Consider the following 16,537-nt stretch of genomic DNA (forward strand, 5'->3'; position numbering starts at 1 on the left):
TGAACTCCCCAAGGCAGGGACCTAACAAGAGCATTCGCAGAAGTTAATGGCTAATCTCTCACTGAACTGCAGAACAGAAAATTAAGCCTCATCGAGGACAGACAGCAATTCCAACTGCGAGGGTTTTAATTACTCAGTTGACTGGTACCACCATATATACTGTTAAAATACTTGGAAAGGTAAACAAATTGCAATGCATTTTTTTTTAACATGTAAATTGTAACAAATGAATTAAGATCTATGACAGTTATTCTTAATATTCTCAAACACAAATAATTTGTCTTTTTAATAGTTATTCTGTTTTGAACTACCTGCCATTTGAGATGGGTGTTTATGGTTAATACAGTTACTATGAATTCCCAGATTAATGTAATAATTATTGAAATGTACCCACATCTGAAGTAAACACAGTAATTAACGTAGAAAATATTTCAGGCATTTTAAATCGAAATAAGTCTGTTTCCATGGCAATGTTACATAACTGTTTTTGTGGTACTATTCAAACTACTCCTATCTTACTTACAAAGAGGCACAATCCACAACCGGACCGTGCCTTACCTAAAGAAAACCTTCTAATGAACATCATGTGCAACATTCATTGCCTCTAGTGTTAGTAACCGTACTCAGCAGTAAACACCCAGGACACTGTTTTCACAAGTTGTTGGAGAATTTCTCTAGCCATACTCTATCATTATGGAAATCCCTGTGGGTCACTGTGGCAGAAGACATATTTTGTATCAGTTAGCACTGAACCACCCAGATAGCTTATTCACAAAAGCTGATCCAGATTTTTAAATGCACATTCGGTGCCTATGTTGGGGAAACTACCATCTGATAAATTGCCATCTGTAAGAATAAATAGAGAGATGGTGAATGCAATTTTTCAAGATGAATGCCAGTGACCAAAGGGAGAAAAATAACTTGGCCCTCAAAAATTTCCTCGTGAAGCATAGCAGGCCAAAGCACAGTTCCAAGACAGCACTTCAGTGTTAGCAAGTACTGTTGGTTCCTTCAGAACATCTTTTTTCTGCTTCTCAGCAGTAGTGTAATTTTGTCCCTAGCTTTAACTCTGCTTTCTCGAGATGCATGCTGTTCTCCCAGGCATTTCTCTGCCAATCTGGAAAATGTTGGTATGCAAATTAGGTGCCTGTGGGGGAGGAGATGCTATTTTGCAGCTTCTGTAGAACCTTAAAATCTTCCTTTGATTCTTCAGAAGAAATGAAATGTAGATTGTTTCCTTGAAAAACAGGATCCACTGCATTGGAAACAGCTCTTCATTCCTAGGTTCCTTTAAAGCTAAGGACATCAGACACCCAGCAGGGTTAATCACACCAACCAAGGGCAAGTCTCAACCTGAAGGCAGTTCTGGGTCTTGTGCATCTGCATTAAGTGATGCAGAGTAATTCCTGCCTAAGCACTGTTTCCACACAGCTTTATTCATCCCTGTAAAGCTACTCTGGATCACTGCATCCCTGCAGCACTGCCTAAGTGTCAAATCACGTGCTCAGCAATCACAGCAGATATCCCATGTTCTGCTCCACACATCCTGTGATTCTTCGCACTATGCTCTGTGGGAAACCAAACAGCAAGCATCTACCCCTTTCTCATAGTTCCTTCTTTTTGATGTTATTGCTGTTTCTTTTACTGCAGCTATTTTAACAGCAGTATAAAGGAAAACCAAGGAATTATGGCTCAGTACTGTAATTCTAATAGTGCATACATCTTTCTGCCTCCAGTACCTCTAAAAGCCAAGCAACAGACGTATCTTGGGCAGAAAAACCTAGCACAAAATTATGCACAACAGCTTCTTTACATTCAGCTATTCGCACAGACAGATGGATGGGCTATTGCTGTAGCTTTGGGATAATAAGCAGTGGCAGGAGAAACGCAAGATATCAAAGATGGCTTACTTGGACTCCTGCACAACATACTCTTCTGCAGAGGAGTACCTAGACTTGGCCATCCAGCAGCTTACTGCCATCAGTTAGCAACGAGTCAGTCCGGCCTTCTGGTGGTCACAGCCTAACACTAACATCCTTACCTACCTCTTGCGCTAGTAGAGTGTAACAACAGGCAATGCTTCCCTGGATTTTTGCAGAGCAGCAATATGGTGACAAGATTATGCAGACTGGACTTTTTTTAACAGGAAAGTGAATGCCAGGTCTCCAAAAATCAACCAAGAAATTAACTAACAAAAGCTATAGCAAAAGCACCTGGAACGTGCACGTTCTATTTTCATGACCACTGTTTAGAAAAGCTGGACAGAGAGATAATTTGGAAAGGATTCAATAATCTGAAGAGAAGTCGAGAGCCTGGAAGGTAACACAACGAATGCAAAGCAGCAGCAAATAACCATCAGAAACGATTACTGTCACAAAGCCCAGGTTTCCTGCAAACTGTAGCTAAAATACAACTGCAGAACCACCATTTCCATTAAGAAACTGGATTCAAATATTATTGTGGTAAAACTCTTAAACTACAGGAACAAGTTTCTTGAAACTTGTCAGCTTGCCCAATTCCTTTGTAGTCATTTGTCCCGTGGCTGATGAGGACAGGATACATTTCCCTGGTTTTCATTCAACCGATTCTTTCTTTTTGGTACACTTGGTCTATCCAGAAGCGATACGTGAATCTGGTCCATTCTCCACCTCAATAGTGTTCAACGTACCATTTCCCTGGTTTCCCTGCATTCACTGTGTACAATTATCCTTCCTTCAAAGGAAATTCATAATACACACCCATCACCCTTCACCATACCAATCATCTGTTGAGGCACTCTTTTCTGCTGTTCAGTACTGGGAACCCCACTCTGCTCCTGGTGGCACCCGTTTTCCAGAATCTCTTTTATATTGCCTAGGCTGTGCAAAACAGACAAGTCAGGAAAACAATTCCTGTTTATAAACCCCTCCGCTGATATCACAACTACATCACCTACGAAGGTCTTACATAAACGATTTATTTTCTATAAAGGCATCCGATAAAGACCCTAAACCCAGCATTACCATCTGCTTATCAAAGCTATGGGAGGAGTCATAAAGAAATACAGGCAGCATTTAAAGCAAATCCCACTCAAATTCTGTACACTTTGGTTTCATGGGCACTTCCAGTTCCAGTTTCAAAGGTTAGCTACCCTGCTCTACCAGTCACTCCTCAAAATGGTGCTCCACCCAAAAAAGCCATTCCAGTTGAATGCTCTGTGTAAGTTGTTGGTTTATTTCATGTTCCTGGTCCTTGTAGCCCTCCGCCCCCCCTTAGTATTATTGCTGTGGCAACAAAAGCCCTATAAAACAGGGCCAAGTACACCCACACGTGCATTATCCTGTTCACAGAAAAATGTCTCCCTTTCTGTGACTGAAACTTGCTGCCCAAAAGTAGCTAAAACGGTGCTGGCAATAACCTAAGGATGCCATCGCTTCTCCTCCTCCCTGTCACTTCACCCTCCCTCTTGTGCCTCCCTGAAGCTTCAAAACACTCCCTCCCTGGACCACATATTTTGGCAAATTCTTAACATAAATAGGGGTACACTGGGTGCTGGTTATATATGGTGAGACGCACATGCAGTTTAAGACATCCTAGCAGTATCAGGCTAGGTACCTCAGCACTTTGCAGTTGACCTCCATATGCACAGTGTTTTCCTGTCTTGTTCTTTCAGATACCTTGGAATTGCACAGTAAGCTATTCTGGCAAAAAAAAAAAAAAATTCCCTTTTTTGATGTGGACACAATTTGGAGTGTCAAATTAAAGAGGACATATGGGGGTGGGGAAAAATCACAGATACTGTTCAAGACATTCCATAACACAGCCTGGAATTTTTTCCCAAAATAAATAGTTAAGCCTGACAAACACAGAGCTACCCCAATGCTATCACTACCAAGCCAACCATTATAGCAGCTGTAATAGTGATATGCACAAGTCTGGTACTGTTAAATTTTTTGTGAGTAAACTAAACAATCTTGTCGCTCCCCCTCATCTACTGGAGTGTAAAGGACAGCCAAAGTGTGCTCCTTGGCTGGAGAGTGCGTAGCCATATGCCAGCAGTCAGTTCTCAGCCCACTGTGGGAAGTGCTGCCAAGGGCAAGGTCTCTGGCTGCGGATGACTGCATGCAACTCTGCTGCCCACAGCAGAAGTGGACACAACTCAAACAAATGCAGACTTTACAACAGATTTCAAAACTTCAAAACTCATTTTTTTGAGCAGTTATCAAATTCTCTTGGCCTGTGGTAGGAATTTGTTGCTCCAGGCATTTCTTACAATAAATTTAATTACAAACAACATTAAAAAAAAAAAGACTGAAATGGCATCCTTTTGCTGTTAAAGAGAAAAAAAATAAACTTTAGTGTCTAACCTACCCCCTAGAGATTAGAAGATGGCATCCAAGTATTGCTGGGATATGACAACCAAATCACAACAGTTTCTACCCATCTAATAAATTTCCACTACAGGAGATTTTCACTCAGATGACCTGGTGAAATAAGCCATTTCCATCTATTTCTTACAAAGCAAATTTAACCTCTGATTGCCCAGTTAAATCTCTGCTCTTCTCATGGACACATTTTTCTACTTAAAGAAGTGGATGATGAGACAACAGGTATTGGTGGGCTACATGATGTTAAACAGGTGCTGTATGTCATGCTGGCTATTTATGTACCTGGCCTTAACCTGCAAAAATCTTTTTCACTTAGGCTTAAATATAAATTCAGTCAAGTGATCAAATGGACGAAAAGGATGAAATTATTTGCTACATGAATACACTAGCTTGTTCCATTTCCTAGCTGACAAATCAAATAGTTGGCAAGGGTAATTTACTTTTTAGTATTTAGAACTGTATACACTGGATTGTTTTTTTTTTTTTCTGTTGTCAGAGATTTAGTGAAACTTTCATCGATACCAATGAACCAACAACAATTTCCCTTTGGCAATGCACAGTGAAATGCTACTTGCAACTGTAGTGGCATAATCCAAGTTGAAGTTCCTCCCTCTTTTTTGGATCTTCCCTCCCCCCAGGTAAAATCCCAAGAACAACCCACTGCAGACATGACGAGACATATACAGTGCATTGCTGAAACTCTGAATCATGGCCTTGCTGTTGAATCTACACATAATTACACATTCAGAAGGTCTTGCATTTAAAGAAAAACAAACAAAAAGGATACAATTTCATGTCTCTCAAAACTATAGCTATTTTCCTCCTGTAGCTGCTAAAGCAAACAAAAAAATCCTGAAAATTCTGTGTACTTCAGTTCTAAAAACAGAAAATTTAACCTTTTACTCATGATAGTACAAGCGGGATAACAAAACAAAACAAAAAAATTCAAGTTGTACTCTAAAAGTGTTTTTCTACTGGAGGTCTATTGTACACAGTTATACATTTCCAAATACACGCTGAGACAATCGCTTAGCTACACTTGTGTGGGTAATTTCATTGACTTTTAACAGACAGGTATCATGTATGATGAGTAAAAGAAGCAAGAACTAAGGGAGTGATGTAATTACAAACACATACAGCTGGCTAGAAACATTTTGAATATAATTAAGCTTCGAGACGTTATGCCAGCCAAGATGTTAATAACCACGAAAAAAACCTGTGGGTGATTTTCATACTTATCAAAATAAGGAACTGTTGAGAACCATTAATAATGTGGGTAAATGCTGTCTAGGCTTCCCACACTCAACTCTGCCAATAAGCTTTAATTTTCAACTGCAACAATCCTGCTATTCCAGTCTGGAGCTCCTCCACAGCAGAGATATTTAATCAAGTTACATTGTGAACTTGCTCTGCAACACATTAAACATAAAAAGATCAATATGTAACACCAATTTTTATCTGTTAGGCTTGCCTGGACCAAGATTTTCAACAGCTTAAGATGAACCCACATTAAACCTTGGCATAAAGGTTACTTCTAAAGCAGAAGTTAACATTTTCGCATACAAGTGTGAAGTGAGAGCATAAAAGGAGGCTTGAGAAGCTGTGGAATAATAATGTTTGCTATGAACAGTGGGAGACTCTATACTTATGAAAGAGCAGAAGCTTTTTATTGCTTATTCTTCCAACACTTCACAGTCTCCCAAAGGATTAAGTAAACCTGGAGACAAGCATCTTCTGCCACCACATTGTCGTAAGAGCTCATCTACATCTCTCAAAGGTTGCTGGTATTGTAATCAAAAGTAACACTTCCTCTCTTAAATAACAGGCCATTCCTTCAGAGCAGATATATGACCATACAGTTTGTTTTCTTATTTAAGTAAATAAATTAGAAAAAATTCCTGTAAGTGTTGTCTCATTTGAGACATTGGCTATTCCAAGTGTTTATCGTGAACGAACCCCACAAACTTCAATATATTTATCCAACAGGCTTGTATCAAGAGTGTTTCACTGACCTTCAAAGTCCACATCCCCAACTAATTTGGTCTTTCCTGTAAGAGGATCATGAATATGGTTGATGCCTACATCAATCACAGCTGCACCTTCTTTGACCATATCAGTTGTAATCAACTTTGGGATACCTGGAATCATGAAGATATATTTGATTAACATGGCCAGGTAGTCTTAGATCATAAGATTCAAATTACATCAAGGGATGCGTATGTATGCACAAAAGAGGATCATTCTTTCACTTGAATTTTTCTTGATACATCACACACAGAAAACAATTATTCCACACAGTTTGTAATTATGAGAAGAAAAGGTGATATTTGTTCATTTTGACTAAATATTTTCAGCTAAACCTGTGGTCAGAAACATAGTCAACAGGATCTCAATGAAGGAAGTACTCGCTGGTTTGTGGCAATAAGTCCCTTTCATAGCATTTCCAAAGAAAAGCTGGGCAATGAGGATGCCCTGCAAGCCACAAGGAGCCATTAGTATTGTCAAAGGTCTGCTGATCTAGAAGTGTTGTCAACTGCTGAAGCAAGCCATGTATGTTACTTCCACAGCATTTTCTTTAATCTTTGCTTTTTTAATAGCTGTATTGGATTTGTGTTACTCTTGACTTCTCTGATTTCTCATATAGTTTACTTGTTAGCTGCAGAACATTTCAAGCAGTTACTTAAAAAATGAACATGAACTACATGAAATATCACTACTAAAAAAATAAAAGCTAGCATGGTGAGAGAATCTGATCTATCCTGCCATCTTATTTTAGATTCCTGTCATTTATAAGCAACAGATAGACAACAAGGAAAAAAAAAAACACACACAAAAAAGGCCAGCTCAAATTTACCCATAATAAACAGCATCGGCTCAATCTGTAGGAGAGAAGCAACTGCCTTTCAGGTAAAACTTTCTCCACCTGATCTTCTCATAAGCAAGCAAGAAAAACCAACCCAGTTGGGTAATTGTACCCAGGTAAGAGACTCCAATACTACTTTATGCAAATGAAAGCATGTGCAGAGGAAGTACCAGAAGGGCCAGCTGTTTGTTTATAATGTCACTAGCGTGATGCTAGAGAACACTTCTTATTTAGTAGTGGCACAAGGTGCAGATGACACAAAGCTGGAAAGAACTTTAAACACATTAGCTTAGATTTCAAGTGCTACTGGAAAAAAAAAAAGGAGTAAAGCACCAAAACTATTTGACATTCAACAGGGAGGAAGGAAAGACACCACATTTACATACAAATATTTACCCCTCACAAAGGCAAGACAGCAAACAACTGGTTAGGCAGCAATTCTTCAGAAAAAGAATCTGGAATTAGATCAACTGAACACAAACACACACAATCATGCTACTGCAAGACACGCAGAAGCCCTGATCTCTTCAACATACAGCATCAGCTAGGATACCGTATTCTTACTGTGGGTGCTAGCCTTCTCTGATCTGTCTGTTCACATCTCTATAAAACAGCAAGAACAATGAGAATTATGAGGAAAGTCTGCAAAGAATTAACCTTTTAGGTCTCATGACAGCCTTCAAGGATATTAAAAACTTTTGGCACAAGAAGAAAAACTATGCTTTTTTTCTCATGTCCATGATCCATGTGAGACAAAATAATACTTAAGTTTGTTTCCCTTTCTGCACTGTCCAGAACTTTGTAACCATAAGAACAGAGGAACACTGTGCAAGCAGCCTGAGGAAAGAATAAGGAGGTCTCTATCCTTGGAGATCTGAAAAAGCAGTTTGAACTAGTATGTACCAAATATCACTTTTGGTGCACTACTATGGACTGGATGGGCTTTCAAAAGACCATCCTCGCCCTGCTTTTCTACCGTTTCCACACAGACATAGCAAAAGGGAACAGGAAGACCTCCTACATTCGAATGTTACTGATGTGCGGAAGACACCGCTCTGACTGTTGTACTCTTTAGATAATGAAGTCATTGACACTTGGCAAACACACTTACCAAAATTTGTTCAAGAGTGGAGGATGCCAGCCTGAGACTAAATCTGGGACAGCTGAGGATTTCTACATTAGTTTCTACTACCGCTACAGAAAAGAAAAAACAAAAAAACCCCAAAAAACCACCAAACCAACCCAAACCAAAACTTGTGCAATAATATGTTTTTTGGTTCAAGAAACACACTCGGCTAATAAGCAATCTTCACTGTGTTACTGGTAATCCCAGTGCATGACCTTTCACAGGGCAGCTTCTACAAACACCTCCCCGCTTGACCAAAGTGGGCCTGGCCTCAGCACTACACACCTTCACCATCTCTCAGTAGGCTCCATCTGTGTAGTGTCCTGAGGTATGATTTTTTTTTTTGCTATTAAGAAACTCCAGCTAAAACAGAGTGCTGCAATAAGCCACTTCAGCTCTTTCATATGCACCATATTTCTTCAGCATGTTTAAATGTAAAGCATCTCAATAATCCATCACGAAGATGTTCAACAGGAAGGACCCAGAAAACCTAAAAGGTCACTTCAAGTTCTAGATAAATAGCTGAGTCAATGGCTATGTGTTTCCAGTCTCTACAGCTGAGCTATCTATATACATAGTAAGAGACACCAAAACAGCTATTTAGGTATTGAAACAACTTAAGTACAAAAATGACAACTGAATTACGTGCAAAATCTGACCTGGGTCATACCGAAGGCGGCGGCAAAACATCAACTTCTAAGGCACTAGTCCTGGACAGTAAACTACTTCTAGTTTGTAGAGATCACTGCCACGTGGGATTTCAAACTGCAGGTAGCACCACACATTTACTTTGAAGATATCAATCTCATGGAGCGTCCCCAATGTGCTGAAGCTAGAGGTGAGACTTTTATGGCATGCCAACAGCTCCACTTGATGCACAGAAAAGACCTCCCTTGCAAGAACAGGAGTTCAGTAGGATCCCACTTTGCAGAGAGCAATTTTAATTACAGGAAAGGCTATCTTAGGACAAATATACCAGCACTGCTTTACAAACAGCAGCATCATGTGTGACCAAACCTCTGAAAGTTTATGCCTGGAAAGTCACAACAAATGAGGCATCTCCTGGGATGTTAAGGCAAAGCAGTATCTGAGACCAAAGTCACTGCGTGCTACCAGAAAGCCAAGAATATCAAGTCCTTACACACCATCTGCATTAGCCTATCATACCTTAATTGCAACAGCGGCAATCTTTTCTCTGTATTCACTTTAAATGAGCTCCTAAATTTCTTCCCTACCATGCAACCTCCAACTTTGAGCGATGGGAAATCCCAACTTTAAAAATTACAATTCACCTTGCTTCTTGAGCAATTCGATCAGTTCTATGTTCTGTGAGCAATGTTCATCCTAGTAATGGAGTATCTCCCAAGGGGGAGTCCAAGGTCCCCTCTCCCCACCAAAGCAGCTTTCTCTCAGGTGGAGAGAAGAAAAAAAGGAAAAGAAAGCAAATCCATAAGCAATTTTCACTGTGTTACTGGTAATCCCAGTGCATGACCTTTCACAGGGCAGCTTCTACAAACACCTCCCTGCTAGTCTCCTACTTCGAGACTGTAGTTTTACTGGAGGCAAGCGCTGGTATACAAGGGCTTTGGCTTCATTCAAAGTGCTGGATCACAGCCAGTTAGTCATTTAGATACAGGCAATACAAGAACCTTCTTTGCTCTCTATTTCTCACTCCCCCATAGGACACAAGCTTGAAACTCTGCTTCTAATGTTGAGCAAGCAAAGACCTCAAATTCCTTCTTATGCCATTTGATAACATCTGGTTGCATCTACTTCATCACACTCATGCAATCAGTTGCAAGCTGGCTGGTAATTGGATAATGCCTCAGCCTTATGGGGGTAAATGATCCGTATGTGATAGGGATGGAGGCATATTAACGGAAGCTGCACAGTTACACCCTTTGTAAAATGGTTTGATAATAGGCCAAATACTTAATAGCAACAAATGAACTAACCCCCAAACCAAATAAGCAGCTCTATTTACTTAAGCCTACTTTACATACCAAGTAGGAAGAGATAAGCGTTAGGGCAGCTATTCCTAAAACGCACTGACTGAAGAATGTGGGAAAATCTTTCATTGGTAATTTTTGTAGAAAACGATGGATTATGTTTTAAACAAAAGAGAAAGAAAGCCCTACCTAATCCCAGCTTAGGTACAAGGACTGTAAAATAGTCAACTCGTGAGAAAGCTAACTAGCCACTATCTGAATAAAATCTGGAAAAACCTGTCGACAAATCAGCAATTCCTATAAAAGAGGACAACAGACCATGTCCCGAGGGACAGCACAAGTAGTCCCAGAAGAACTTCATCTGGCATTTAGCACTCCCATTCCTTTTCCTCTTTACCTCTTCTCCAAACCTAGCAGGCACATGTGTCTTCTCTGTCAAGGCAGACTGGAAAGCCAAGACAGCAGAAGCAGCAGGCTGACCAGTCAAAGACTGCCTACTGCCTCCATCACCGCCCTGGAAGTACTGTGGTGGCTGTACGAGCACCACAGGTAAAGCTGCACTTATTCTTCTACTTTGGGTCTGGGCCGATGGCAAGAAGAACAGACTCTGTGGGATGTCTGTATAGGCAGGGACAGTGGGCAAAGATAGGAAAGGCTACAGTGGGATGCCAAGTGTCGTGTGTGCTTAAGAGGAAATACAAAAGCTGCCTGGTATTGAAAGAGTTTAGGAAGCTCCACCTGGAAGCAGAGTCATAGATTTTAGGGAGGGGTAAGCTGGACAAGAGCAGCATTGCGGGAACTTATGATGCAAGGAGTTGGGAGAGAATGAGAGGGAAAGAATAAACTGCACGGATAGTTAGAATCAAAGTAAGCAGGAAAACTGGGGTGCCAAGGCTGTGGGTGAATGAGAGACAACATATGAAGATGGGTATTCTCAAACTCAAGACTGAAAATAGAAGCACCTGATTTGAAGCGTTACGAAAGCCATGAATACAAGTGAACAGAAAACTCCTCAGAGCTAGAGTACCACACCAGAATGAACAGACTCACTGCAACAAGTCACCAAATCGGGAGCCAGAATGCAGATGGCTCTTCTAAAGGTATGACATGGCAAGAGGAGACTGAGAATAGTAATCTTGCTGTGATATGCAGACACACATAAAAACCTTTTTCCATTTGCACATCTTGCACAGTGGCCTACGACAGCAGCTGTTTCTACCTGGCAGGGCAGAAGTTGCCTTTTTTGCAACACTCACTGAACAGGTCGCACGTTTCCAGGGAATGCGTGATCCCAAAGGTACAATGCGCAGAGTTAAGTAACAAGAGGAACCTTGGAGGGATTCCACCTTTCTGAAGTGTAATCTTCCCCAGAGCATCCACCGGGGCAGGGCTGCATACTGTTTGCACAATCTAGCCCTAGGTTTTTTCATCATTCCAAGTATATCTCATGTTGCGTAAAGAGTGTTGTATCATGCTCCTGTTACAAATGACACAAGGAAAATAATGTGAAGAACAAACACAGCTGAACTGCTACTGAACCATTTAACCGCAAGCATAACTGATGACAAACTACGTTCAGCATAAAATCAGAAGTGATGATTAAATTGGAAGCAGTGAATTTGGATGAAAAATTACTAGCTTATTTCCACTTAGCACACATATTATTATCTTTCATTCACACTGCATGAATTCTGGTCAGGCCCACAGTTGAGCAATCACACGTGGGACAACTGAGCTGTTTCTTGTTCCTGACCTGGCATGAGAAAGAGACAGTGCAGTTAAGCCCTGAAGCAAAGGACATCTCACTTCAACAGGAAGTGATGAGCTTTAGACAGGTACCTATCTGTCTTCATCTAGAAAATAAGACAGACTTTGGTCTTGAGAATGATGAAGAGGGAGGAAGGGAGGAGAAAAGAGGAAAAATACAACCCTTTGTAGTCCTCCAAAATAGTACAAGAGGAGGAGGATATCCTGAACTGCAAGAGGACACAGCATTTTACCAGGATTTTATTAAGTTGGATTGTTTGGCTTTGTTTTTCAAAAATTATTTTATATTTCTATTTATAATAGCCATAAACAAAACCCAGAAGTTGCTCAGAAGCAAGAGTTCTGCTTGTTTCTTTATTCTAGACTAGTCAAACTAAGTATTTCACTCTACATTGCTTTAAGAATATAGACACCAATCTTTCAGACCCTTTCCCTCTAGGCAATTACCATTCTCTTCCCCTTTACATGACAATTCTAAAAGAAAAAAATAAAATAAAAATTCAGCCATTAATAACACTTTACCAAAACTACCACTTAATTTGGCAAGGTTGCCCTTAATTCTAACAGCAAGGGAATGATATCATTGTTTTATGAATGCAGCCTCCAGCTGATTTAAAGAAACCCTCCTGTCAAAATTTAAATGACTCATGATTTTTGCACTGCACAGAGAATATTTTAATTTACATAATTATACCTGTATAAACTATGTACTGACTGGTTCTCAATCTTGAGTTCACTCTAAAGTCTCCCTAAGGGAAAGGTGTCACATGTGACGAGAAACAGTTTATGAGTCTGCAAATGTGAAGGGCAACAACAAAGAGCTAAATCACTTGCCGCCCTTACAAGAAGAAACCCTACTTACAGCAACACCCTCAGCAAGCACGAGCACTAATTATTTGGTGAAACATGAAACAGCTAGTAGGGCCACCAACACAGATACCAAAGTCTACTTTTTAGGTTTTAAACATCGGAGCATTAACAACAACTAGTATTACCTGCAGCTACTATTACAATGTCAGCGAGCTGCGTATGGATCTTGAGCTGCTCTTTTGGTGTGTATCTGTGAGTAATGGTCACTGTAGCATCACCTGAAATGTAAGAGATTATCAATTAATTGCCACATATAAAATGCCTGTATAGCATTTACTTTCAGGTGCAAATGACTTACTTTGGTATATTAACAACAGTACAGATGATCATCAGATTTGTCTTGGGACGCACCATTTATGTCAGCATAGGCAGAATGCTCACTACACTTGCTGTTCACACATACGAAAAAATGCTTATTCTTAAAAATTCTCACAGGATGAATTCATTTAGACACTGCGGACTAACTTAATCCTTCACCAGCTTCATTACGCTTAGTGGAATTACACAGAGCAAACCCAGCATGGAATCCAGCATCTACCTTATTAAGCGCAATTTGTATAGTGAGCCATAAGACTCAGTTGTTTGTCACAAACTAAAGCTTCAAGTACACGATCACCTTGTTCGGATCTCTGTCCTCAACCATGTTTGTCATTCATCTGTCTTGAAGCTCCCTAGATGCTTCCCTTGCCGTTCTGTTGTCTAGACAGGAAGGAACACCACAGTCTTCCCTGTAGTTGTGACCTAACTTCATAATAGCATTTCCCTCGAGTCAAAGTTTAGTCTTTGGCCCGTGTTTTTGACAGACTGCGAGTGCTCAAGGGATAGGTGGTAATTCAAGTTCAGTGAAGTGGCACTATTTCTTACTGATATTCCCTCTCTCAAGAATTAACACAGCTGATAATCTGGCCAATAATAGGAGATGACAACTGAGGCTCTTCTCCTTGTAAGGCCTGATTGCATAGGGAATGAGTCTGGTAGCTATGGACAGTCCTGGGCCAAGGGTCTTTGCTCAGAAACCCTGCCGACCAATAACTGTATGCAAAGGTCAGAGAGCAAAATCCCTCTCTTGACTGTAACACTACCAGATTTCATCAAGGAGAGGTATGCTTGAATACACATGCAGAACACAATCAACAGCAGCATCAGTATTGACAAAATTCCAACTGGATGGATCCGAGAAGGTTTATCACAATAACCACTTAAGGAATCAATACATCCAATGCATATATTCTTCCCCACACTCAAAGCATTCCAAGTCATCACTTTATGTAGCTCAAGCGCAACAACAGGAATGGAAAAAATTGGACAAAAAGGTGCTCAGATTTTTGCAGGTGTCCTACAGTCTCTTGTATCTCCTGACAAAAACAGCTGAACCCTTACTTCACACCACAGTAGGAAGTGTTTGAAGTTATCACAAATAGAAGCACACACCCCTTTAGGCAAACTCAAAAGATCTGGGGCCTGCTCCTGCATGTATCAGCATTTCTTGCAAGAAGCTACAAATAAACCTTCCTAATAAGACATGAAAAACCTTGTACTGTTGATGGAGATACTGAGGGGAGACCACTACACACAAAACGAATTGTCATGGGGATAAGGACTGAAGTCTCATACCGCATCCAACAGCAAGCGTGGTGATCCCTCAAGGACTGCCCAAGAAAGCAGCAAAGATAACAGCTATCAAAGGAGACTCCTCCCAACACTCTCCCTGTCAACTATTTGTACTGCACAGCATTCAGGTGTTACATCCCCCCATATCCTCCTTCCACTTATCATAGACTCCTAAGCCACATTATTAACCATTAAACTAAAAGTTTTTGCCATCTCAGACGTTACCACCACATCTGCTTCCTCTGGAATGTGTCTGACTGATCTAATCTGTGCCTCTCATCTCATTAACTCTCTTCCTCAAGCATCTCATCTTCAACCTGTCTGTGCTCTGACTTCTCTGCTCTTTCCCCTCATCTTTGATCCCTCTTCTCCTTCAGTCTCTATAGGGCCTATTGTCTCCTCAAAGAGAGGCAGATGAAGACATTTTCGGATAATGAGAACAGAAAAGTATAGATCTGCATAAACAATTCCATGAAATAAGAGGAATTGCCAGGAATTAGAAGTCTCTCACTAACTTTCTATAACTTCCCATGAATTTAAGTGCATCAAGAGCTTAGACAGCTCACTGTCTTAAAAATATCTCCGCAGTGACCCTTCTTGTGATAGCAACATCCAAGCCAATACCTAAAGCCTGCATGGCAAGATTCTTTCAGCTTTCTTCCTTGAATACCTTTGGGATCATGAAATAACAACTGATACAGACAAAACAACTGGAACCGGACAGAAGTATTACTCATTGATACTCTGCATTTTTCTAATCTAAAGCAGCATGTCTCCAGCTGCTGATTTATTTGTGTGTACGCCATGCACATGCTCTTTTGAGTGAGCAGCATACAGGCTGTGGAGATGGTCGGAGTTTTCTTTCTTTGGAGGCCTCAATCTCCAAACATATTAACAGCAAATCACTCCAGCCCCTGCAGAAGAACCATGTCTATTATTTCATGTAACACACTTTCCTTTTCTTGGCTAATACTCTATCAATCACACTAAAATGTAGGGTTTCTCTGAAGGGCCATCCTTCACACACGAAAGGCAAATAGACTTATCACTGGATTCCAGAAGGAAAGGCTTGAATAAAATAGAGGCACCTTCTGATACCTATTTTAAGCAAAATAAGAAGGATGTCTTGCCCAAAATCACAATCATTACTTCCAAAAATATATACATAATGAGATTCTTTTGACATCTTATCCTGTACTCAGTAGAGAGGCTGAGAAAAAACAATGGATAAAATCCAAGGTTACAAATATTCACACCTTCTGAGAAATAAAATCAGTACTATCTTCCCATCAATATTTTAGTGAGGAATGTGTCTGTAGTCAGCTCCTGAAACCAAGTAATTGCTCTCACTCTCAAAAAGGAAAGGAGAAAAAAGATGGGGCGGGAAGGGCGGAAGCCCCTGCCTTCAGAATAGCAGTCCAGAAGCTTACAGACACCTCAGAAAGGGTAGGTTTTCCATTTCTTTGTGATCACATCAAAACAGAAAATAAACAACTACTTCTACACTGCTATTTCTGCTGAAATAAGAGGAATATATTTAGCAATTAAGATTCTGCATGATACTGCTGAGTCAATTCACTAGCTTATAAAATAGAGATAGTCTTCGACCTGTCTACACAAAACACAATTTGTAAGGGTTCAGATAGTTTTCTGATTTGATCAGCTATTGCCACCTGCAGGACATTACGGCTTCTACATACAAAACATCACTGTGAAGACAGACCTCAGCTTTTCAGTTTTGTTCATAATCTGTAAAAAAACCCAACAACTAAAACCTACAACAGAGAAAAAAAAATAGTATCACACACACATCTTGCAGCACTTCTCTATAAAAATTATTTAATCAAATCAGCCCGACTGCTGATAAAATCCTATCCTGACTAATAACCTGGAAAAGTTCTTTTTAAGCACTTAACTATAGGTCTTGTTTGGTACCCATCCCCTGAATTTAAAAAAAAAAAGCTTTCACTTCATTTGTATTAGC

At 40.2% G+C, this 16,537-nt stretch overlaps 1 protein-coding gene across 1 annotated transcript in view; it reads right to left on the reverse strand.

Moving 5' to 3' along the window:
* MTHFD2L (methylenetetrahydrofolate dehydrogenase (NADP+ dependent) 2-like) overlaps positions 1 to 16,537 on the reverse strand; it is a 30,146-nt gene that overhangs the window by 1,656 nt on the left and 11,953 nt on the right. Inside the window, exons 7-8 of the mRNA XM_009705770.1 lie at positions 13,068 to 13,160; positions 6,380 to 6,505 (exon numbers count right to left, since the gene is read on the reverse strand). Of these exons, the coding sequence (XP_009704072.1) occupies positions 6,380 to 6,505; positions 13,068 to 13,160 (219 nt within the window). The remainder of the gene's footprint in view (positions 1 to 6,379; positions 6,506 to 13,067; positions 13,161 to 16,537) is intronic.

This window comes from Cariama cristata, unplaced genomic scaffold (assembly GCF_000690535.1).
Source record: "Cariama cristata isolate BGI_N322 unplaced genomic scaffold, ASM69053v1 scaffold21228, whole genome shotgun sequence".
Classification (NCBI taxonomy): Eukaryota; Metazoa; Chordata; class Aves; order Cariamiformes; family Cariamidae; genus Cariama; species Cariama cristata.